Source organism: Schistocerca serialis, chromosome 1, assembly GCF_023864345.2.
Source record: "Schistocerca serialis cubense isolate TAMUIC-IGC-003099 chromosome 1, iqSchSeri2.2, whole genome shotgun sequence".
Lineage (NCBI taxonomy): Eukaryota > Metazoa > Arthropoda > Insecta > Orthoptera > Acrididae > Schistocerca > Schistocerca serialis.
The window spans coordinates 391,200,155-391,226,243 of record NC_064638.1 but is presented as its reverse complement, the minus strand read 5'-3'; the positions used below and the strand labels follow the sequence as shown (position 1 = coordinate 391,226,243).

Below are 26,089 nucleotides of genomic sequence, written 5' to 3'. Positions count from 1 at the left end.
CACGACATTTGTGTACAACATGACTCAGCACCGTACAACTGGGAGCACATATTTCGAATTGCTTTTCGGGAGGAAGTGTAACCTACTTGGGCGGTTACAGAGAAAGCCCACAAACGTAGTTTATAACTACAAGGATTATGTGACTGAGGTCCAACAACGGATGCAACTGCTGCATCAAGATGCCCGTGTGGCGAGCCACAAAAGCAAGGAGAGAAATAATGTTGATTATGAGCGGACACAAAACCCAAAAGAACTTAGAAGGCATAACCACGTGTTGCTGCATGCAAAGAGGACACAGTAAGAAGCTGGACAATTAATGGCGAGGGACGCACACTGTAGTGGTCATAAAAGGTCCAAATGTAATAATTCGATTAAAAGAAAATAAATGTGTAAAAGTCCATGCTAATTGGTTGAAAGAATTTTTCTGAGTAATATGAGATAATTAAGGTAGTGCATACCCGAGTGAATTGATGTCAGGAAAAGAAGTAAGGGGTCGTGAAAATTGAAACGGAAGGCTGAGGAAAGCTGTTTCTGCTGCAGTTAAATATGGTGCAGGCACTATGGGTGGCAACCATGATGGGGAGTATGATGCTGACCATCCTCGCGGAATGAGAAATGCCACCAATGGATATACAAGTGCAGCAGTTTAAGTCAGCGCCAGGGATATATAATGACAACCGTGGTATAGTTGACCTGTACAGCACAACTTGGAGAATTGTGTTATTTACAATTAAAAGAACTACACGAAAAGTTAGAACAGACGCAAGCATTGGTCGATAGAGCAGTACCACATTGTCTCCACAGGTTGTACCAGGTAAAGATGAACGTTGAGGAATGTGAGAACATTCAAAAGACAGTAGCATGGCATGTGGGAAAAACTGCAGAGTCAAGGGAGCTAATTGATTAGCTAGCCCTGCATGGGACAATGGGACACCAAGACCTAAACGAGGGATATTAAACTTTATTGGGGAGACTAGTAAGATACCATTTGGCATGCAAGACAAAGACGATGCGCCATTTTTCAAGGCAAAAAAAGGTGTATTAGAGGAGCAACAGAGAGCGAGCTGTTGGTATTGTCCAAGGAGCAAGTCACAACAGTCAGGGCATCACTGACAGGGATTAATCAGACACTGAACGTAGTAACTAAGAATGCTCAAATTGCTGGAGATGGAATCGCGAATCTAAGTGCGCACGTAGAAGACTACGAGAACAGCACGAACAGGATGGTACAACAGGCCTTGATTATAATAACCATCATGGAATTAGGGCCATGTTTAATAAATTAGAGCAAAAGTATGACTTGTTGATTTTCGCGATTGTGAACGCGCACAGAAGGGCCTCCTAGAACCACATTTGATAAATCCTGTGCAGGTAGTTAAGTATTTGGAACTAATCAAAGGAGAAGTGAAAGACTAAATGTTTCCCATGGAACTCACGAAGGACCAAGAATATCTGTTATTGTGAATAATAGATTTATACCTATTTTTAGCAGGTGACACCTTAAGTTAAGTATTACATGTACCTTTAGTTGATAGTTATGTATATACATTGTACCGACTGAGTACGATAACGTAAAGAAATTATACGCTTGTATAGCATCAGAGAATGAATTCCTCAAAATAGATGAAGCGAAGCGACAGTACGCGCAACTGCCTAGTGAGCAGTTAGTTTGTAAAACAGTCACAATGAGAAACAGATCTGTAAACAAAAATTTGTCCTAATGTCCACTTACAGTCATGAGCGATGTGAAGCTCGCATGTTACAACCAGTCCACAAGGTTCCCAAAGATTGCAATATTAAATACATCATTTGAAACAAAACTATCTGCACGCAGATAAGCAATGAAGAATGGTTGACAATACTATGTAATGATTCGCCATCCAGCAACATCATTGTGTGAGGCACTGGTAGATTAACTTTCTCAAGTAAATGTAAGGGTTATGGTGCACAGACAATGTTGCAAGCTGACCATGTCGTTTGCACCAACATAGATAAAGTAGACATAGTTCTTAAGCTAAAGATAGATATAGATTGTTGTATAAGAGATGAGAAAAAGCAAAAATCGATGCAAATCTCCATACTACTAACATTACAGCATATAGTTAGACATCTAGACGATTTAAAGATAGCAGGCTGCAAAATGGATGACTTGTAAGATGAAATATGAGTACCAGCAAAGAATGACATTTAAAGGTTGGTCAAACAGTATGTATTCCATGTGGGGATACGGGAGTTCAGTGTTGCTTTGTATAGTACTTATAACTTGCTGTATGTATATTTATTGTATGTGTTGTAGAAAGTGTGCAAGATGGCTTTGTGAAGTAGGAGGAAAAAGTTGGACCAAAGTGTGTGAAACAAATACGACTGTAACTGATAATAATCCAAGAAGTATGGTAAGGTACACTACCTCATACCAGACTCTACAGTGCGGAGAGGAGGAAGAGAGAGAGTAGTATGAAATGAGGGCTGAACCATGTACCCCTCACACTGCCAGAGTGTTATGGAGAGAACATAGTCAGATGCTGAAACCCACCAGAACGGTGGACGTAAACATGCCGATGTGGGAGTCGCCAATGCTGCGGGCTGGCAAAAGATAACCTAACTCAAACCCTTAGACATAAATACCGCAAACAATGTAGGGAAAATATTTGTAGACTTATCTGAGTCTCGGAGACTCACGTGGTGGAAAGCAAATTAAATTTTTGATACAATGGCAGCAAAATTGGAGTGTTATAACCATTTCAAAAAGACAGAATGACTGGAGGTATGTGACCTCGAATAATGGATTTTTGTGAATTGTAACTTACGTGACAACTGAAAATGCAAATTCTGTTAGTGAACCCTGTACTCTCACAGTATATGTCATGCAATAAAGAATCTTTAACCTTTGTGATGAGCAAAAACCTGACAATAAAAACTGCAGCGTCCACTAGCACACAGTATTAGTTGCTGAACATTTTGCGACCTCTGAGATCCGCACTTACAAAACTTTCCCCGGGCGATGGGAGGTGGTGCATATAGTAAAATATTCAGTCCTAAGACTAGTAAAATTGCTAAGTGGGAAGTATTTAGATTTTGTCAGAATCACTACTAAGTGAGAGGCCTGTGAAATATTTGTATGACATGCCAGAACCCACTATTCAAAGCTTGTTCTGCTAACAAGGAGCAGACCCTGGAGAATCATGAGGTTTGTAGCAAGCACAGCTGCCTGACGCTTGGACAGCAGAGGCACCAGCACAAGGGGAACACTCGGAGAAGACAATGAGCAATATCATGTGCTAGCAGCAAGAAGTGACGTGTTAGCCTCATGACGATCACGAATGAAACAGCCTCGATGGAACGTTCCAGAAGGGTGGCGTCGAGTGCAACCATCCCTTATAAATAAGCGACTTGCTGACTGGAGGGGGAGCACAGATGGGTAGACGTTAGGGACATTACCTCGGTGACGGTCGGGAACAGGAGCCAGACTTGTCATAACCTGTAACAAAAAGTACTTAGTAACACTCCACTCGCCTCTGTGCAGCAGTCGGGATGTTTAAGTTTCATACTTAAGATATTTGTACATAGTAACGTGTATATAGTTAGGGAATGTGCCGGGGGTACTTCCAGGGAAAGTAACTACTTGTCTAAGAGTAGATGAGTTGCATCCTCTAACCGACCAGACTCCTACCGAGTTCCACACTCTACACTAGTCAACAGTCTGCTTTTCAGCAGAGGTCGGGGCTACAGTAGGTGGCCTACGAGCACTGCCACATCAGAATTGCTGACTAAGGTAAGTTCCTCTGTCTCGCCCAACGAGTGTCAGTCTAACTCTCAGGACACGACACGATACATACAGAAAAGGTCTGTAATACATAAAATATACTACTTCCACACTAAGGAGAAAATAATTAAATGATTTTGTGTTAATGCGATTTATACCCATGATGCAGCTCACCACTGCAGCCAGCTTTACCTAGCAAGAAACCACACTCACAACTGACATGCAACATACATATATCTAACAGACAGGGATGGATATGTGCCTTCCCGGACAGTTAGTAAGAAGCCTGGGTAGAGCGGCAAAATTAAGTATGCCTTTACTAATGTTGTTGTTACAGTTTGTTAATTACTATGGTATCTGATTTACAGTGGCAGCAAATGTGACAATTTCACAAAATTACAGCGAAGTAGCACCACAAGCAAGTGCTTTATTTACGGATTTAAACATTACCCTTGCTCTTTGACTAAATTGTCGGAATTACTCACTTAACCTGGGTGGTTATAATTGGAGGCAGCTACTCTCAGAGGTCCAGTATGGGCTGTAAGTATTGTAAAGCGAAACTTGCTAGGTATTCTAGCACTTTAAATGTGGAACAGCCCCCCCCCCCCCCCAAAAAAAAAAAAAAAAAAAAAAAAAAAAAAAAAAAAAAAAAAAAAAAAAAAAAAACCCTCCAGGCGAAAAACTGTAACTGGAACTGCTAGAAAGATATATGAAAATGTTTTCGTGCATAAAGGATTAGGAATGGGACGTGGGCAGAAAATGCCAAACCAGTGAGAAAGGCATAATGTTGATTTTATTATTAAAACATGGCCTATACAGTTAGTTCAATATGAGCAATAGAGATGACGAAGAGATGCTGTATCCAAAAAATGACATAATTAACACTACTTGCACCAGTGCTGCTGCAAATATGAGCAATGTGTTCCTGGCCTTCAGATCAGGTAGAGACATAATGTATTCTTGGTAACCACATTCTTTTAGATATCCAAGAGTCAAACATCACATGGGTTCAGATCAGGTGATCTTGCAGGTCAAGCATCTGGAAAACCTCTGGATATAACACATTCCTGTAAGGTTCCATCAAGCATGTCTTTCACTGGGAGAGCAGCAAGAGATTCACCCAATCTTGCATGAAAATAGTGGTTTCCACACAGTTGCACTCTTCAAAGCAGAAATCACATGCTGTACAAGCACACCTTGATAACATGCAGACAACTGACAGGCCCTCTGGGTGTATTCTCTTCAAAGAGGAATGGAATGAGAATAACGGTGCTTGTGAATCCACACCACAAAGTCACAAATGGCAAGTGCAATGGCTCTTAGTGCAAAAAATGTGGTTTAACAGTACCCCAAATTCGGCAGTTCTCTGTTTTTACTAAAGTGTAAATGTGCCTCATCGCTCCATATAATACTGCAAGACCATGCCATCAACTTCAATCTGTGACAGAAACCTGAAGAGCAAATTCACAACATTGTTGCAGATCATGAGGTTCCAATTGCTGCACTATCTGGATCTTGTACAAGTACCAGTGCAAAACAGACTGCAAATCTTTCTATACTGTTGACCAAGAGATGGACAACTCTCATGATAATGATGTTCAGTTTGTGGGGCACTGAACTGTGCGGACATCAGCGCCCGTGCAAAGTCCCAATTTTTTTCACACTCCAATCTGGCCACTGTCACGAATGATGATGAAATGATAAGGACAACACTAACACCCAGTCCCCGGGCAGAGAAAATCCCCAATCCGGCAGGCAATCGAACCCGGGACCCTGTCATCCACAAGTAGCAATGCTAGCCACTAGACCACAAGCTGCAGACAACTCTCATGACATTGCATGAGCACTAGCAATAACCATGGCACATGCAGCATGTTCAGTTGCAGCAACAGCAAACTTAATAAGTACTTCCACCAGGATAGGACGTCTGCCTCTTCCAGATGTTTTTGAATTTAGTAATCACCTTCTTTAAACCATTTAATGACGTTGAGCATCTCCTCAGAATTTTCAGTCAGCAACACTCTCTCAATGCAGCACTGTCATTGCTGCCATTCACATAAAACTGTTTCCCTAAACGAGTACTTTTCCTCTTCCTGACAGCCATATTGTTCATTCACCTTATGGCTTGTCAAATGAAAGTTTGGATGTCATACCATCATACATACAATTTACAGTACCATAGCTGCACCTGGTGGCCAAAACTGCGACAAATTTTTTGTAGTGTAAATCGGTTCCTCATTAATGTATTAGCATACTGTGTCTATCAAGTTTCGCTGCCATATGATAATTACAGGGCACACTGGACCTCCGTGAGCAGCTACACTTTAATTATAACCACCTGGTACATGCAAGACATTAATTTTGCTCTTACTTGTGAGTACCAATCCGGAAGATTTTCTTCCTTCCTTGCTTCCAGTCCCAACCGAGTTTGTTTCTTCAAGCCAACCTGTTCTCCATCCTTCACCTGCAAAATTTAGCATAAAACAAAATGAAAACATCAATGGCGTATGGGAATGGCGAAATAATTTAAAGACTTAAAAATATTACCTCGGGTTCTTTCTTAATGGCGGTTTGTTTTTCTTTGACTTCCTTTTTCTGCTTCTCCTTCCTTTCTTCTTTGGGTTCTTTTTTGGTTGCTTGTTTTGCTCCAGCCGATGGAAATTCCTTCCCTGTTATTTGTTTGTACTCGGCTTTTAAAGACAACAGCCTAGCAACTTCGGCATCCACTGTGACCTGAAGATGAAATAACAAACACCAGATCAACTATTACTCACTTTTTGACAAAGTCATATATTAGCCCATCTCCCTTCCCTCGTGCACATACCAGCTACCTTCCTATGTGCAAAAGGGACCCTACCTATTCTCGCTTATGGGAACAGTCCCTGTGTACAGTACATACACATCATCTTGATGTACATACACATCATCTTGATGCTTTAGCTAGTGCTCCAGCAAAAGAAGTCAAAAATACTAACGGCATATTTGAGTCAATAGCTGCCAGCATTCAAATTCAAGTAATACTTCGGAGCACAAGTAATCACAGTGTTAACAGATCAACCATATGATTTTTAACTTTATATTTTTATGAAAACTGAAACATATTTACAACGCACCAAAAGCACATACTGTTGATTATGATGTAGAACAATAAGTGCACCTATTACTTCTACATAATTTTAGCTTTACATCATATGAAATGAATAAAATGTTCAAATCCTAGATATATCAGCACTCTCACAGGTAAAACTACATTATGTAGGAGCAGACTTCTCCCTCTCTGCCACGCCCGTCCTTGTAAGCAGGAATGGGGCTTCCTCTGCTTCCTGCATTCTCTCCTAAAACTGGTTAAGAAAAAAAAATGTGCAGATTACACCTATCCTCATGCTCTATTTGCCCCCTCTCACTTAATGATGACATTACTCCCCTCACCAGTGCTCCTATCCTTCTCAGCCTAGACATCGATCGTATGTTACCCTGCATCACTGTCCTTGCCATTGGCCAATGCCTGGAAGAAGATACCGACTGTAATGTCAAGGGCCTCTTTCCACATTATTATAATGAAAATATAAGTCTATTTGCAAAAAATAAAACATATTAAGAGTCTTAATTCTGAAGTAGTGTGCCCTTGCTCAGTCTATCAATCTGGATGTGATTCAATATTATGCAGAGGAATATTTATTTTACCCAATAACACTTCTAATTTATATCAAGATAAAATGGCAATTCATTTTCAGTATTTAAAAATTGAAATGATTAAAATAAATGGGAATATCTTCACAAAAATATAAATAATAATAACCTACCTAGGAACTATTACACGCAGTAAAATACTCAGGCTTCGGAGAACTGGTGCGTGATTTTACTTTTAACTAATACAAACTACAAGGAATTTGATTATGAAGATTCTCCCTGTTTTCATCTTATTGGAGTTGAAGAACTTGCATCAAAATAATTAAAAATCTAAACACTAAGATGAGACTTCTGGAAGACATTAAAATGTGAATTTATGTTGTTGTTATAGTACTGCCATTCCTCACATAATTATTCAAGTCATAAAATGACGTGAAACATGGTGCTGGAATGGTATGGAAACTTGCAAGAAATTTTAAATGAACTGTAAAACTAACTTTTAATTTTTTCCCTTTAAACAATCACAACAATCTTTATTGTACACTCAAATTCCATTTCTTTTTTCCACTATCCCTGAGGAAGAACTTATTAACACACAGTTAGGAAGTTTATGCTACCACCACCTCTCTTCTTATCAGTAGCAGCTTGTGCAAAATTTCAACCATGTGCTAAAATGTGGTGGCCTACAGCCTTCTGACTTACAAGTGAAGAAATCGTAAATATATTGACTGTATTAATTTTATGAATGTAAACTGAAGTGTTTAAGGGCATTAAAATTTTTTTATGAAGCATTTAACATTGTGAGGAATAAAATAAAAAAACAAAAATTATGTAACCTGTGGGAATCGAAACCACGTCACCGAATTGCAGGGTTTGCGAGTCCATACTCTTTGTAACTCGGCTACCTCACCTGTCTGACATATGTCACTCGTCTTTTCCTCATACTCCATGCACAAATATTCATAGAGGATTTTGCCTTTTTATATGGCCCAATCAGGCGAAATATTCTAGGAACTTGAAAGGGACAGTTACATGCTTCTATTAACATAGTTTGAGCCAAATCAGTGAGCTTCACTCCATGTGCACCTGTTGTTGGGTATACATCCACATAACTCTTTAAATCTTTTTCCTTCTAAGATCTACTGGAAAAAGGTGTCCTTACAGATCATCTAAAAAAACAATTTCATACTGAAAGAAGGTTGCATTTTGCACTTTTGTTGTATTAATTTTAGTTCTTCATGGATAGCTTCAACCTTCTAGCCCATGGTCTAGAACAAAAACTAGTTGTGAACGAGTAAAATAAACACAGCAAAAGTGGAAATTGCCACCAGTTTTTAATAAATTCATATTATGTGGAATACAATAAAATGAAGGAAAACATATTAGTGTCAGTGGGAAGTAAACCCGAATTAATGAATTATCAGTCAGTGGTGCTAACCACTCGTCAACAGAGCCATTACTTCAACTGTTCCTAATAAACCTCTCATACTCTATGCTTGCACAATACATTACATGTAATTTCACAGAAAAATACAGACCTAATGCTTACATAGTGCAGAAGGGATGAGGTCACATTACAGCATTTAAACTGGAAAACAGACAACTGTATTCCTTCTTTCAGTTGATCATAGAGTGGTTGAATATCATTCCATCACTCAAAATTGGTTTATTGTGGAGAGAGTGCTACGAAATATGTTTTTCTCCATCTTATTTTCATACCAGCACACATTCAAAGAGAAACGGGATACTTTAGTGTCATTTCCAGCTCATATTCGAACAGAAATGGCATAATTTTAGTGTGATATTTACAGTATGCTGTATCACATTAACACATGATAACCGCCCACCACTGCTCCCTATTAATAGCCAAATAATGGTGGTGAAAAAATTTTCTGCCATCAGAATTTGTTTTAGCTACCTCCAAACACAAAAACACACATGCTTTTATTACGTATATGGGTTCTTTTACACAGTTAGAGTGAAATGACCAACATTTCATTTTATGGTTTTGCTCATGGTGAATGCAAGTGATCTATCACCTTCAAGAACAGTAAGACTTAAGAAGCTGTTATGCGAACAATGAAATGTTGAAATAGTTGACTTTCAATAAATTATCAGGACAATCCTTGTTTTATTAAGACTGTATCATCACAGATTGATTATTTCTGTATGTGTAATCGATTTTTAGTGTGCAATGGAATGAGAAAGAAACAACCAGTCAACATATAAGCACAGGATTTTGATGGTGAATACGCATATCAATAAGAATTTTAACACAGTAATTCAGCTTCTTTTTCAGAATAGACCCCTCCCCCCTTTTGGATACACACAAAACTACATTGTTTGACTTGGGTCACTGTTCTAGGCCATCACAGCTGTGTACGTGTTGTCTGAAGAAGAGAAAAAGTTCATACCCTACATCCAAATTCTTATTTATGTGGTTGGCTCTATTCATTCCACTGTTTGCTTTGCTCTCAGGATTTGTAATAATTTATACTTGGCTTTTTCACATAACTAACATTAAACGTGATATGATGAGTACACTGAGTAACTGTAAGAAATAAATGTTCATTTATGAATGAAACTGAATACGACCTGGTTAAATTTTATGTCATGCTGGCTCATTTGCATAAGGTGATGTTGTAATTTGACATGAAAGACTACAAATATTTGAAACTTGAGGAGTTATTGAAATAAAGCACAGTATACTGACGCTGGTATTTAACAATATGATAATCATGATTCATTCTCAATGGATTATTGTTTTGTCACCTTGCTTTGAATTGGGATATAACAAAACATGTAAAGCTAGCACTGGAAATTACTTAGGTATTTTCCTTACCCACACCGCACAAAGCAGGAAATTGGGGGATTATGTAATTATTGCTTCTTTTTACAAAATGGCTTGTTATTCATTACTAAAATACTTATATTTATTCTTCTAGTGTAGCAACATACCTTTGGTGCACCTGTGGATTTCAGGTTTCTCACTTTGTTACCCTGATCTGTTATCTCTTGAGTCAGTGTGGAAATGGCAGCAGTATCTTCACCAGCACCTGCAGTTGACATTTTGGGAGCAGTATCTTTAGAATACAGGTCAGCTTTCCAGTCCTCTCCAGTAATGGTTTTGAATTCTGCTTTCAGGTCGAGTAGCTTTTTCACTTCTGCATCAACTGTACTTTTAGATGCCTTCTCAGATTTCAGTTTCCTTACAATATCTCCCTGCTCTGAAATTGCTTTTAATAAGTTGTTTCTTGTATCAGGTGCTACAGCACCAGCACTTGGCGAAATATTGTTCTTTGGTGCTAATTCTACTTTCCAGTCCTCTCCTGTAACAGCTTTGAATTCTGCTTTCAGATCAAGTAGTTTTTTCACTTCAGTATCAATCGCACTTTTAGGTGCTTTTTCAGATTTCAGTTTCCTAACAACATCTCCTTGTTCTGAAATTGCTTTTAGCAAATTATTTCTAACACCAGGAGCTACAGATCCTGCAGAAGTATCTTTTGCTATACTATGGTCCTTTGATGCTAATTCCGTCCTCCAGTCTTCTCCTGTAACAGACTTAAACTCAGCTTTCAGGTCCAAAAGCTTCTTCACCTCTGCATCTATTACAACTTTATCTGCTTTCTCAGATTTTAGTTTTCTTACTGTTAATCCTTGACTTGCTATTTTTTCTAGTAAATCATTTCTAACATCAATGCTTGTATTAAGTGATGGCAATTCTAGTTCCTTTTTTACCTTTGGGACAAGGTCAACTCGCCAGTCTTCTCCAGTGACAGATTTGAATTGAGCTTTTAAATCTAGCAGTTTTTTTACTTCAGTATCAATTATATTTTTGGCAGCTTTCTCTTGTTTCAATTTTCGAACAGTGTCACCCTGTGCAGAAATTTTAAGCAAAAGCTCGTCCGTAATACTAGTATCCTTAACCTGATTTGGTGGTTTTTCTTGTTCCTCTTCAGTGATTTTTGGTGGATCAAAATCGATTTTAAGTCTTTCACCAGTCAAGGCTTTAGTTTCTGACCTTAATGTAAGGAGAGCCTTCACTTCTTTTTCAATTGTTTCTTCACTGGCATTTTCTTCCTTCAATTTACTAACTAATTTTTCTTGAGAATCTATTTTTTGTAAAAGTGCAACTTTAGCATCTGAACCTACAGCATACACAGATTCAACTTTGAATGAAAGAGAGTATGGAGCAGACCCAGATTTGAGATCTCTTCCGGCTTCCTGTTGCTGAGTACTTCTGCTTTCCTTATTCCCAAATTCCTGTGAAAATAAAAACAGAAAGGCTAGCATCAATTTAAACATCATTGAGAGAAAATCTATTCAGCTTAAGAAGGATACTACTTAAATTAATAGGACTAAAACTTGAAACTTTCCTTAGGCTTTCCATTTTTTCCCCCCTAATCTGCCCTGTAAAGAACCCCCCCCCCCCCTCTCTCTCTCATTTTAAAATACGCACACAGGATTGGGGGAGGGGAGAAGTGGCAAGAACTAATAGAGAACAGAACTATGTCATTATTCTGAAGAACAGATGAATAATGGTAACATAAACAACCAAAGCGAAACTTATATCATAATACAGACTGCTATATCCCCCACTACATGGAAAGAAAAAGTGTGGTTGTAAATTAGCATATATTAAAGAGTGCTACAGGATTACCAAATGTATACAAAGTAAACAAAATAACACCACTTGCTGCAAATAGTAGTCAAAGTTTTAATTCTCATCTCAGAAATATAGTTATGTACCTAATTACCAATTTTTGTTTTTTTGGCTGCAGATTCTTATCTGCAATTCTGGAAGACACTGAAATTCCTGTGCCACAATACTGCAGCACACCGATACAGCAATAAATGAGTGAAAAACATGAAAATAGCAGTAAATTTTGAAAATAGTAAGTCATTAATAAAGAAGTTGAGTACTTTGTTACCGTAATAATGTCCCACAAAACTGCAAATGCAATTCATTTGTATAATCTGCACGCAGCAGACACAGCTTGCAGTCATCTCAGAATGGATAAATACAGGTCCTGTATGGTTTTCAAAGAAATATTATACTATTCTTCCTGAACACTTTGCGCACATGCCGTTCTTGGTCAAACACAACAATAGAATCTGCATGCTTGGCTAGCATCTGTATTTATGTTCAAGCACACATTTCTAGCGGTGCTTCCGGAATTTTGTCCAACCCTTGTACAGGTTTGAGAACAAGATAGTAGTTGCCACGTGAGGTAGGATGCAAATGGAATAACAAATAGCATCATATAACAACAATTACTGAATGAAATGCAACGAAGGACAACTGGAAGATTAGAAGGAACTCATACTTGGAGGTGGTCACTATTGAAATATTCAGGCTTCTATTGTTTGTAGTCTCTGGTAACATTTTTCATCATAGGCTCTGCAGCCACAACATACAAGCAAGAATGGCTACAAGTTTCAATGCCTTCCCACGAAAAATATTTTCTGTTACGATCTCAACCTTCACCCATTTCCACTAGTCTGCTCCTGAAACTGTGATCCCATCCAGCATAGAACACAAAATGTTTCAAGAAGGTGGTGTTATCTATATGGGGTGACAAGCCAAACATGTACTACACACCACTTGTCAAAAGAACAGACTATTTGTATAGTGCATTAGATTATAAATCAGTGCTAAATGATAGCAGACATGTTTTATTTGGTGAGATGCTGGAACCCATTATGGGAGTGTCTGTCCATAGGATTGTACAAGGTGAATGCATACACAGATCATCATATGTTTCTATATGGAACTGTGAGCGTGGATCTACAATAACGGCATTGTTGATGCTTGTGTGCAGAAGTCCTTACGCAAGAACAAAATGAAAACATTCTACCGCACAAGGTTCAGCTTGTGGAAGCACATCTTTCACAGCACACAATTCAGTGCTTAGTCCTGCAGACTGAATTGTGAAGAGCAGAGGTGGTATGCTTTTGGTGGGAGTGCTGAAGCATAATATCCTCCTTTACCCAGGTACTTCTTGCAAAGAGAAAAGCTTAGAAAGAAAAAAAAAGGTCTCCACACAAAATGGTTTATGTCAGCCTGAGCAGACAACATATCACGTCAGTCTTCCCCCCACCACAACAACGTCAACAGCTTTCATTCAAGCTAATTAGTTTTTTCCCTTCATCTGAATTGGTAAACATGTTTGAATAATTTATGTGGAGCTGATTCACTCAATTTGTTATATTAAGGATTAAATTTGCTTGTCAGATAATAATATTAATGCATATTTTCTCTCTTTTCTTTTCAAACTGCCCACATTACCATGCTCATGTTGTCACTGTATATGGAAACACCTGTGATGCAAGCAGTCTCTACCAATGGCTGGCCTAAAGAATTCTATAAATGAAGGCACCGAGAGGGAACTGTGATTAGCTTCTTTTGATGATTCTTCTTGAGTTGTCTTTATATGTAATATTCTGGTACTTCTATTTTAATAGCAAGTTCCTCTGTATAATTTGGTGTGAGGTTAGGCATTTATTATGAAGACTTAGTTCTGTAAATCCATGTGTTTGAATATTTAGACGCTAATTCCACAACTATTGCTTTAATGAAAATATTTGCACATAATCAAAATGAACAATTAGTATTTTTGTAAACTTCTTCCTGTTACAAAACTTGATAGGGCAATATGAACCATTCATATGCCAGGAAAAATATGTAAGGGGAAATAATGATTTGTTTCATGTGAGTCTTTGATTTAAAAACAGACATTGCACAAATCTACTCATGAAAGTTTACAGTTTCAGAGTTGCCACAAGTTTCCCCAAGTGAAATTCCCTGATTTCCAGAAAAGATTTAGCATTTTGCCCTGACAAATTTTGAGATCTCAGGGGTAAGTAAAGATGCAAGTTGACAAAAAAATGTAAGTACTTCCGTATTTCTAAATGTGTGAGCAAAAATCTTAAGCACTAACCGCAATATTTTTTGCAATGAACTGTTTTTAGATGGAGAAAGCGAGCCAAACAGTATGTGTTTCATTAAGACCACTGATGTTCTTTTACTTCAATTTAAAAAAAAAAAAAAAAAAAAAAAAAAAAAAAAAAAAAAAAAATAATAATAATAATAATAATAATAATAATAATAATAATATTTACGCATTTCATTGGAGTCGCAAGACATAATTAAAATAGCTTCACTGATCTCAGAAAAAAGTAGGCCACTTGGAGGAAGTGAATAAGGCAGGAAAGAGTTATGTAAACAAACACTGTAGGTGAGTGCCACTAAAATGTTGGTCCTATTATGTGCGTTAGTATCGGTTATAACAAAAGCATTTGAATATATCGACCACGATATTCTTTTGCACAAAGTGAAACATTACAGAATTAGGAAAGCAGCTGGACAATGAGCCATTTTATACCAAGAAAATAAGCAGAAAGATGTCTTCCAGCGCCAATGAATTGGGAACAAATGGTAAACATAAATTTTGACAAATTCATTAAAAACAAAAGGTATCTGTGCTCAATGGATACATTACAAACACAGCAGCAAGTATGGTAAAGGCAACGTTTGTGAAGCAACAACCAGTTGACGTACTTTAAATCTGAGTGAGTATTCAGCATCAGCAACAGCCAGTTCCTAAAGCTGAAACTGCAAATGGAAGCTGTGCGCTGCTCTACCATAATGAAGACTGCTGAAAATATCTCAGCGAATCAGAGTGAAAAATTTTCACCACTTTTCTGGTAGCTAGAAGTGCTTCTATTCTGTTCCGGATTTTCTATTTAGAAGTGCCATAAATAAGATGTGCTGTTATTTGAATTAGCCTGAGTGTATGAGTATCTTTACATTTACATAATTTCTGATCAGGGAGCCCATAAAGAACTTTTCTGCTGCTAGGTAAGTACTTTGATGGGCTGATATTTTACTAATGTTGTGTTTTAGCAGGAATGTAGGAGTTACTGCCAGTGTCAGAAGTGGAACTAATTTTCTTTTTTAGAATAGGAGACATTAATGAAAAGCAACGGCAAAACATCCAACAGGAAATTTATCTGATTTTTGTTTCGAATTATGATGCAGCTAGCTATAGGGAATGGCACTTAGTAATTTTCAATGAGAATGACAAAGCTGAAAATGTTGGTGTCTTAAGTACTGCACATAACTGATAAATTATTGATTATTTTTCAAAACAGGAAATAACTGCATCGTCAATATCTTATTTTTCAAAAGAGAAAATAACTGTATGGACAAGATCTTATTTTCCAAAAGAGAAAATAACTGCACAGCCAATTTCTTATACAGATTTTTTACAGTGTGAGTGAGTCTACATTAATGAATTCATTGAGCTATTTTTGACTTTCAATAAATTTGCACAGAGTAACACAATGACATAGGGAAACACATTTTTTATTTTAAAGTATATATTTTTCAGTCTCAGGTCACACAAATGTTATCAACTGCTTATGAGTCACTTTGCAACACATTCAATCATCTCATGACGATAATAAGTTGAAACTAGTAATAACATCATCTGTTAGAAAAGTTCAAGAAATTGTTTTAATGAGAAACTCCTACAATCATTTAACATTAAGCCTAAATATTTTAATTCACTCAGCTAATTTACAAATAACAGGGACTCATATTTGTAAATGAGATACTAAGAGCGGAAAATGTGTTTTACTGTTTAAGCAGCAAAATAAAGCATTTTAATGCAGACTGGAAATACTAAGGACAGCATTACTGAAAAGTATGTAAATACTGAATATAAATGCCACGAAGTCTTTTCTGAAGGTATTTGTCAGGAGTGTAGCTTTATAAATAAGTGAAACAGGATGCTAAACAGTTCAGACAAGCTTCTGAAATGTGGTTCTTCTGGAGAATGTTGCAAATTAGATGGTTAGAGCAAATAACTGATGAGGAGTTACTGAATTGAATAAGGGCAGAAAAGACATTTATAGCACAACCTGACTAAAAGAAGGAGTCAATCGATAGGATACATCCTGAAGTATCAAAGAATCGCCAGTCTGGTAATGGTGGGGGTAAAACTGGAGATGGAGATCAAGGCTACAATACAATAAGCAAGTTCAAATGGATGTAGGTTGCAGTAGTTATGCAGACAAGAAAAGGCTTGTGCAGCACAGACTAGCATGAAGAGCTGTGTCAAACCAGCCTTTGTACTGAAGACCACACCATGAGCAAGTAAATTGTATGCCCTTAAGCACGATAAAACAAAATATTTGCAGAGCTCTTTCTCATGGCCCTCTCATTGTAAACAACACATCACAGTTGGATTACTGTTTCTGAACCATATTATCTCAACAAAGGGCAGGAAAATTTATTTTTACTTGATTTAGTGGTCTTATGGTAGGTTTGCATGGGCCCAAAAAGTTGCATATTGGCAACAATATGGCTCAGCAATGTTGCCGTGCCACACTACCAGCCATGTAAACTGCCGCCACATATTCAGTAACATTACCAACTGCTGCTTGACAATATTTGCGGCAAATCATTTCCAGAGCACAAGTATTTACATTTGTCACAGTCCTGCAAGCTAGTGCAACTGAGTGCAGCGCTTCTGCTTTTGTATTCTACACTGAAAAAAGTTAATAACCAAAAGATAGAGCAGGCTTTGTAAATGTGTTCTTTCTTAAATGATCTGCTTCTGAAACTTTAATTCATGAACTGTATCTGGATAAACATTTTTTCCAAAAAGTTTCTGCATGTGGTCTGAGAAATAAAAAAGATGTACCAATCTGAAAGAGTGCATAATCAGTTATAACAAGGCTCACAATCAGCCTTTGGTTTTTGGTTACTGACAGTCTGTAAAGAAGGTGGCAAAAATGGACTCAAGGAATTCATTACAATAGTTTAAAATAACGATCAAATGTTTATGTTAATGCTGTACTCTGGTTCATCAGCACAGAGGGAGAACTAGGAATTTTATGTGTGTGATACATCTTTAACCAGAGTTACGGGAAGTGGAAAGTAAGGTATACAAAAGACCATAATCAAAAATATGACACTTAGCAAATTGCTACCTATGAAAATGTATACATCTATAACCAGAGTTACAGGAAGTGGAAAGTAAGGTATGCAAAAGACCACAATCAAAAATATGACACTTAGCAAATTGCTACCCATGAAAATGTATACATCTATAACCAGAGTTACAGGAAGTGGAAAGTAAGGTATACAAAAGACCATAATCAAAAACATGACAGTTAGCAAATTGCTACCCTTGAAAATGTAACACATGTGATGAGGATAAAAAAAAAGTTTGGAAGTCTTAAAAACACATATATAGAATACAATGACGACTTACTGCTTCAGATCTTCTTTTAACAGGGCAGTAGCAGTTAGAATGTCTTTTTCCCTAATTGTGGACTATGTATATATTAGTTTCTATGTTCCATAGTTCTGATCGTAGATGTTCATATTAAATTTATGAATTTCATAGTTCTTTTTTTGTCCATCTGGTTATTCACATAGACAACAAAGAAATCTGGTGCATCTACATATGTGTGCCAACTTTCGAAATGAAGTGAAATAATATTAGCACAGGGCGGTCAAACAACCAGTGAAGTCAAACATTTTAAATTATTTGGACTGAATGTGGATGGAGCATCTACGTATCACAAATTATCTCTTAAACCTAGAAAAACACACTGAGAATATGTATGGTGTCAGTTTGTGCAGACTGTCATTCAAAAGTCTCTAGATTCTCACTCTGCTATCCCTCCAAATATACTCCTTCATCGGATTTGTAGTTAATAATCTGAACTTACTTAAAAGAACTATCCATGATTAGTGAACAACAAATGGAAAATAAGTTGCACTTGGATAACATTTATCTAACTATGGCATGGGAAAGGTCGGCACTGCTCTGTAAATTTCATTTTCAAGAGCTTCTGGCTGAAATGAAAAACTCTCATGTAAAACCTACTCAGATTTCTGAAATCTAAGTAGAAAAATTTCCATGTGCCACACTCCTTTTATTCTGGGAAGGAATTCTTGGAAGCAGTTTAAAGCCTTCCATTCAAATATTTTATTTATTGTATATACTATGGTATTTTTTTACTTCCATAGTCTTCTATCTATGTTTTTGAATTTATTAACAATTCCCTACAAATTATGTAATGTCTTGTTCCATGAGAAAGTAGTTTCTACTTATCTGGTCCAATGGAACTTGACATTTTAGAATTAGAAGTTACAATGCCATCCAACATTTTGAGAACAGGTGTTGCATAGCTTTTTAAAGGGCAGTTAAGGGGAGTTGCAGTTATTTCTAAAATGTTGGACAAGTGTGTACGTGCTTCTACAGAAAGACACGAAAATTGGCCTCTCAAGCGTTTTTCTGCAAAATCTTTTCAATCTTTTATCCAATGGGTATTAAGACTGAAGGAAGGCATCAAAGGAATTAAGAGATAGGCTGTTAAGTTTGTTACTGATAGGTTCGAACAAACTGCAAGTACTATGGAAATGCTTTGGGAACTCAAATAGGAATCCCTGCCAGGGTAGCAATGTTATTTTCAAGGTATACTATTGAGAAAATTTAGAGAACTGGCATTTGCTGCTGACTGCAGGACAATTCCACTGTTGCCAAGGTATATTTCACATGAGGACCACAAAGATGAGAGAAATTAGAGCTCGTACAGAGGCATGTAGACAGTCGTTTCTCTCTCGCTCTGTTTTGCGAGTGGAACAGGAAAGGAAATAACTAGTAGTGGTAAAGGAACCCCCCTCCATGCACCATACGATGTAGATGTCAAGAATCTTCTTTAATACTGCAAAATATTTTTTTGTCTGCTGAACTATTCAACATTTTTTATGTGCACACCTATTTTTTATATATTTATTTCTTTCTTCAGTGCTTTCCACCCCATCCATAGTGACATGTCAGAAGCCAGGAGTGAAAAATTTTGTAGCAGATTTGCACTGGGCTTATTTTCCATGTACAAATTCCTTCTCCAAGGCTGCCTGCATTAGTGTGGGGTGTAGCTTTCTTTTTCTCTTCCCCACGTCCTCATGTCCAAAGACTTGAGAAAAGGCGTTTTTACTGAATACATAAAAAAACTGTATACATAAAAACCAGATAGACAAGGAAGATTAGGATTTACAGTTTTATCAACGGTAGGTCATTAGAGGCACAGCACATACACCGGGGAATGATTTGGAAGGAAATCAACTATGTCCTTTCCCAGGAAACCACCTTGGCATTTGCCTTAAATGGTTCAAGAAACCGATGAAAATCTGTATCTCATTGGGGAAACAAATCTTTGAATCATGATAAAACTTTGGGATAAAGCTAAAGCAGACGACATAGGAAGAAATGAACTGTTGATGGTAAATGACTGTCATTTATCACCTGTTACCAGCTTCATATTTGACTGCATTTGCACTGATCACAATACCACAAAAATAAATGTCTGTTTCCAAGGAATATTACTACTTGCCATGTAACTAACATAAATCTACCATCACTGAGCCTAGCTAAGCAGATAAAGTGTTTAAGGAATGGCTAATATGGCAAGATTTTAATATTTTTTCGAATCTACAAGGATTTTCTATTTATTTTTTCACATCTAACTGGAGTTAGTTTGTTGATGACCTTTCAGCAGGCTACATAACCCCACACAGATTATGGGGCTAATTCTTCATGGAAATTATTTGTCTTATATTGTGGCTGTGTATGCCGTGGTTGTGGCTCAGTGAAAAATTACACTGTGTCAACACATAAGGTCATGGGTTCAATTCCTTAGAATACTACAATTTCTATCACTTCTTTCACCTCTAGCAATCTTTGTTAATGTGAAAAATGCTGATTTGCACTGCGGTTCAAAGTTCACTTTCAACTATAGTTCCCCCAATAAGCGGCTAGGTAAGTGGGTTCAACCTTTGGATTGATGATAGATTAACACAAATCACAGTTGACAGGATTTATTATTACTAGCAATAAGTAGCACAAATGTAGTAGTTTAAGAATTCCAAAACTTATGATAAAGTTTCCGTAAGATGTGCAGGTATCTGCTTTATACAGTATTTTTACAGCTCACTTTTGGTGAACACTTTCTTAACTTCAACTGCATTGTCACAGAAGGTCATGGACTACTACCTGAGGGTTTAATGTGTAAGTAGAATGTGTTAAACAATGTTTCTTGCCTAATTTCTCCGCCTGTCAAATCTATTTCAACTTATCAATTTTACACAAACTTCTTCCATTAGAGGATGATTATTAATGTCTTTTCCTAGCAGCTTTCTTATTTGGTTGAAATTATGTAATATGAGTCTCTGTGTGATTAATGAATATTATTTGCTGTGAACTAGTTGTTGGGCTGTACTGCTATCATCTGTGCTGTATCTTGACATGGGCATAATTGGGCAGCTGTTATTATGGAACATACTCAGTAAATAGCCCTTTAAAGTCGCTGAATGGTCATTTATGTAAGTAAAGAACAGGAGCAGACTGAGTATCAAAGTTTGTGAGGCATTACATTTCATGTCACCCCATACAGAATTAATTTTTATTCCTGTTGTAGATTATTCATGTAATACTTTTCACTCTTTGTGTATGTGAGAGAGAGAGCGATCTGAGAATTCCACATGTGGAGAGGAAGATGACATCCAGTGAAATTAGCTGTGTGTGTGTGTGTGTGTGTGTGTGTGTGTGTGTGTGTGTGTTTTGAACATCACACAAACATCATCTTCTTGGCTGTAGTTTAATCACAATTTTTAAACATTGGTAATTTATATGGACTTATATTCAAATAATTGACACTCTCCAAAATATTAAGTATTTTAAAATTCATGATTTCTAAAGCTCAGTAACATTTAAATCCAATGTTAGCTTAAAAGCACAGAATTTCCTGAGGTTTTATAAAATTCCTGAAATTCCCTACAGATTTCCCTGATTTTTCCAGGTTGAAATGAAATTCCTTGAGAATTCAAGGTTTTCAAGGAAAATCGCCACCCTGTAAGTATCTTGTTCTGCAAATATCTTTCTAATTTTCTTCCCATAAGTTATGTTTAAATGCAATGACCGAGATTACATTTCTGTTTGGTGCTGTTAATCATTTATAATCTGAACCTGACTGCAAGGCGTATTTTATTGTCAATATTTGATTATCATGGTTGAATAAAATATTTACTTTCACTTTTACATTCAAACCACAGAAGACTTTTAGATTCAAACCACAGAAGCTATTTGCATCTAATGGTGTTGTAAATGGCTGTTGTGCTATGACCTTCAATTTCCGTTGGGAACCTGATTTATTAATTTAGTCTTCCAAAGTGTTTCCAGACTGTGGATTAAAACAAATAAATAAAATATGTATGAATGGGTGCATGCTGTGGAAATTGGCAAAATACGCAAATCAGACAGAATGAAAATTTGTTTTAACAGAAAGTAAATATACACTGTATCATTCTTTATTTATCAGTGCATTTTATTTTCCTTATATGTGCATGCCAACTGAATTCTATTTGAATCCAAGTGCATGAAAACAGTGTTTTCAGAGACAGTTAAATTCCATTCGAGTTTACTGTAACACTTATGTTGCTTGGATCACCTTTTTAAGTACAAATTCAGGCAATGTTTTATGTGTTTATCAACAGCTTATTTCCTTCAAACTACCCAGCTAGTTAACTGTAGACCTATTTACTGCTGCTCTTAGGTGGTTTTGGGTGTTTCGAATAAGAAGGATGCTTGTGTCATCTGGAAAAAAATGTATTTGTTTGAGGCTCTGTGTCAGGTCTAGGCTATTTGTATACAGGAGGCAAAGGACTGGTCCACATACAGATCCTTGAAGAACTCCCATTTTTTTTTTTTTAATAGAATTTCTAAATTTGAGAAATTTGCCTTAATATTTGTTTACGGTTCACGTTTAACTTCTGTTTCCCACGAGACAAACCATTTTAATGCAGTGCCTCTAATGTCATAAACTTGGAGCTTTTTAAACGATTATAATGCTGGTGGTATTTTGTTTATTTTCCATTGTTTCTAGGACAGTTTTTTTAAAAGTATAATGGATGGCATCTGTTGCCCACTTTTCCTGAAGCGATTCTAAGCATCAGTTTGGATTTTACTTTGGTTCAAAAGTTTATTTAACTTTTTATGCAGTACTTTTTTAGTATTTTTTTAAACCCTGATTAATATCGGGAATGGTTAATATTTTCCTACGATGGTTTTTTTGTTTTCCTACGTTCTTATGAACAGAGGCCACTTCGCAATTATTATACAGTTTGGAAATATGCCTGCCCAGCAAAAAGAAGCTAACTTTGTCTGCATTTCTTTACAATATAATCTGGAATACCATTATCTATGAAGACATTTTGTTAAAATTGTTGCAAAACGAATTTTACTTAGTTTTCCCGTTTGTTTGTGATACCTCTTGTCAATGACTTTTGTATTGCTTATATCTACATAATAACGCCTGAAAAGATATTATGCAATATGCTGGTGATCATGTTGTCATGATTCAGTGATATTTTCCAATTGCAAGGGACACTTTGCTTCTTCCTTTATTCATTTTCTGGGTTGCTTAGTTTTAATTAGCTGTCTTTAATGCAAAATTGTCATTGATCTCCTTTTTTTCTTTGGCGCATAATTCTTCTACGGTTCTGAACATCGTATTATAGGTTCCCTCAATATTATTACACGCGCTCCACCAAGATACAATCGTAAGCAACCAGGGGAACCGCAAACAGACGAGACCTCCATACAATAGGCAGGAAATATAAATAAGAAGACCAACAGTATCAGAATAGTGCGACTTTTAGTTCTCCTTATTCTCTAGTTTGCGAAGTCAAACAGGTGAACGGTGCAGCCGACTTTGATGACTTTTCAAAAGCTCCTGAAAAGCAGTCGAGAATTTAAAAATCCGTGATCCTTCTCTTCATAAAACATATCGTGATTAAATATCACGGTTTCGTAGCTGACTGTTACGAGCGCTAACCGCACTACTAAATTATTGAAAACCACATGTTGGGAACCTTGCCTGGACGCGCTGCAGGACGGCCGCCTGTTTTTACCAATTAGAAGAGGCCGTGGCTGTAATAATGTCGGCTACGGTTAACCTCGGCAGGAAAAATACGTTGGTTCGAATATGGCAGTCGTTCGTAAAATATGATACGACGGCGTAAGTCTTTAAGCTGAAAAACAAATTTCTTATGTATGCAGAAATACACCACCCGTATTAAAGAGATCTGTGGGCAGCACATTTACACACATAAATCTGCGCAGTAATGGCGTTCTACAAATACGACCGCAAGGCCAATTACAAGATACGCCGGTGTAATACATGCTGAGCACACAAAACAACATATATTTCTAAACAACCACGATGAACGGCGCACTATAAAAAAAAGTACAATTAAAGCAAAAACTTTGTTTTAGACCACGGTGGTAAATCGTGACATCTTTTCTTACATTCATTCATTAGTTGCAAATACCTGAACGATAATCTTATAAATAACGTGTGTACTTTCACAAGTAACCTGCAGTTTTGCTTTCGAACATGTACGATTACACGTTACACCACATGTTGATGGGACGTGACTCGCATTTAAACATGTGTGATATAATATATGGCGACAACAGTAACTATCGCGCGCAAAGAATGATAAGTAAAAGGGCATTAAAGCTACATTGCAACACAACTGAGAAGCAAGGTGTGCATACACCGCTTACCGCTGAAGCTACACAGACACAAAAGGATGAGTATCCCAGCACCTGTTGATTGCGTTACCGGGCTGATTCGAAAGGCTCACAGCTGGCACGCTTTTGACAGTGCCACACGCACGTGGCAGTTCAGTGAAAGTAACTTCAAGCGTCGTGTCGGTGCACGCCAAACTGGCTGCGGAGGACGACGGTTCCACTTTGAACTGTTTTACGTTTGCCACGGAATACGCGTAGTTCGATACGCGACGTAATTTTACAAATTCGGCTCTCGAGTTGTATTTTCGTCTCCACCACACGGATGGATGGAAAACAGAGGTTGCTTCAAAAAATATGTAGTCACAAGGGGCAATATTAATCAGTACCCTGTGAAGACTCTACAGCATTAAGACCCATTACCATTCTATAATTACATTTAAAACCACATTCTACAAAATGGCCACAAGGACTGAACAAGCACATTCATATTGAAGGGAAAGAAATAAGGAGTTTAAAACATCAAAGTAATCAGGAATGTAACAGAACCTCTGTAGACTAAAAATGGATGGAAGTTAGACAGGGTCTAACTGAAGGAACTGTTCTAGCATATACCAGAAACAAGAAACCATACAAAACGTAAATCAGGATGGGCAGATGACGTCCTAACTAAAAGACACTGGAGTAACCAAATGTAGTAACATAGCAGTTGGCACAGTGGGCTCACATTTCTGAGGAACAGACTTGAATTAGACATCTGGTCATCCACATTTATGTTCAAAATGGTTTTCATAAATCTATTAAAGCTAATGGCAAGATGATTTCTTAGAAAAGATACAGCCAATTTTCTTCTTCATCTTTTACCCACCCAAGCTTGTGTTCCATGTTCTAAATGGTACATTTTCACTAATCTTCGCTACTGAGGAACTACATACTCACTTTCGTCAGTGCTGCAATACATTAGTTAAATATCTACGGAAAAAAGGTTACAGTTTAGTACCTAGTCACATTCACATTACAGCTGCAGCACTGGCACAGTTTAACAATGATGGGGGTGGGGGGTGGGGGAGAAAAGCAGTACCAGTGTCAAGTAGCTCATCACGGATTTTTCCTGTTGTGAAGGAAAACCATGGAATAACTAAATATGAACTGGAACCTTGTTAGTTTGAAATATGAGTCAAATGTCCTAACCAATGTACTATTTACCTTGATAAACGTCTATTGGTAAGGCTATAAAGTAATGTAAACTGGATAAATTTATATAAATTCGATTAAAAGCAGGGTGAACAGAAGATATATTTGTTGGGAGACTTTAGGGGAACAGTCAAAATTGCATACGGCCATATTGTAAATTGTGAAGGCACTCATAAATTTGTAGCTTGTGTTGTACCAAACTGAAAGACAACGTCCTTTTGAGGGTGGTTGGGCAGACATGCAGAAACAGTACTGTAAGATGGATTGTAAAATGGTTTTACACTTTTCATTCTTTATTTCATGCACAAAGCATAAAGGACAAAAAAACACAAAATTAGTGTGTACATCATACAGCCCATTATTTTGCTTCTTGTCCAGTCAAGAAACGACTGAAGAAGGAAGTGACTTGTAATAGGACAAACCATCATCCATTGTGCTTTGTATAGTTGCTTCCTAAATACATACATGTACATTAGGTAACAAGCAGGACTACCACTGATAAAACTGAGCATCACACACTAATGTGTATTCTGGGTTTGAAAGAGAACAGCACAGCAACAATTCATCCCAATTTTTTTAAAAGGACATCATATTCACCATTAATAGTACAGATTGTTTATTTCACAACTGCAGTTTCGGTCTTACGGTCATTATCAAGTGGTACTGCGAAAGGTTTTGCTCCATCACATGCCAAACTTTAAAATCCCCGTACATGAATACATGACATCATTGAATCTGAACCAATTCACTGTGAACCCCAACCACGAAAAGTTAACAAATCCATACTGAGTTGGGGGAAGCATATGGCAACAATGCACCATTTTATAGTTAGGTGGTGCAGACACTTACAGCACGATCAAACAAATCTGAATGACAAAGAAGTAAGGGGCAG

The 26,089-nt window shown here is 37.2% G+C and overlaps 1 protein-coding gene across 1 annotated transcript in view; it reads right to left on the bottom strand.

Annotated features, from left to right (window-relative positions):
- LOC126471404 (bifunctional glutamate/proline--tRNA ligase) overlaps positions 1 to 26,089 on the bottom strand; it is a 252,116-nt gene that overhangs the window by 80,777 nt on the left and 145,250 nt on the right. Inside the window, exons 14-16 of the mRNA XM_050099536.1 lie at positions 10,352 to 11,656; positions 6,311 to 6,496; positions 6,135 to 6,227 (exon numbers count right to left, since the gene is read on the bottom strand). Coding sequence (XP_049955493.1) covers positions 6,135 to 6,227; positions 6,311 to 6,496; positions 10,352 to 11,656 — 1,584 coding nt within the window. The remainder of the gene's footprint in view (positions 1 to 6,134; positions 6,228 to 6,310; positions 6,497 to 10,351; positions 11,657 to 26,089) is intronic.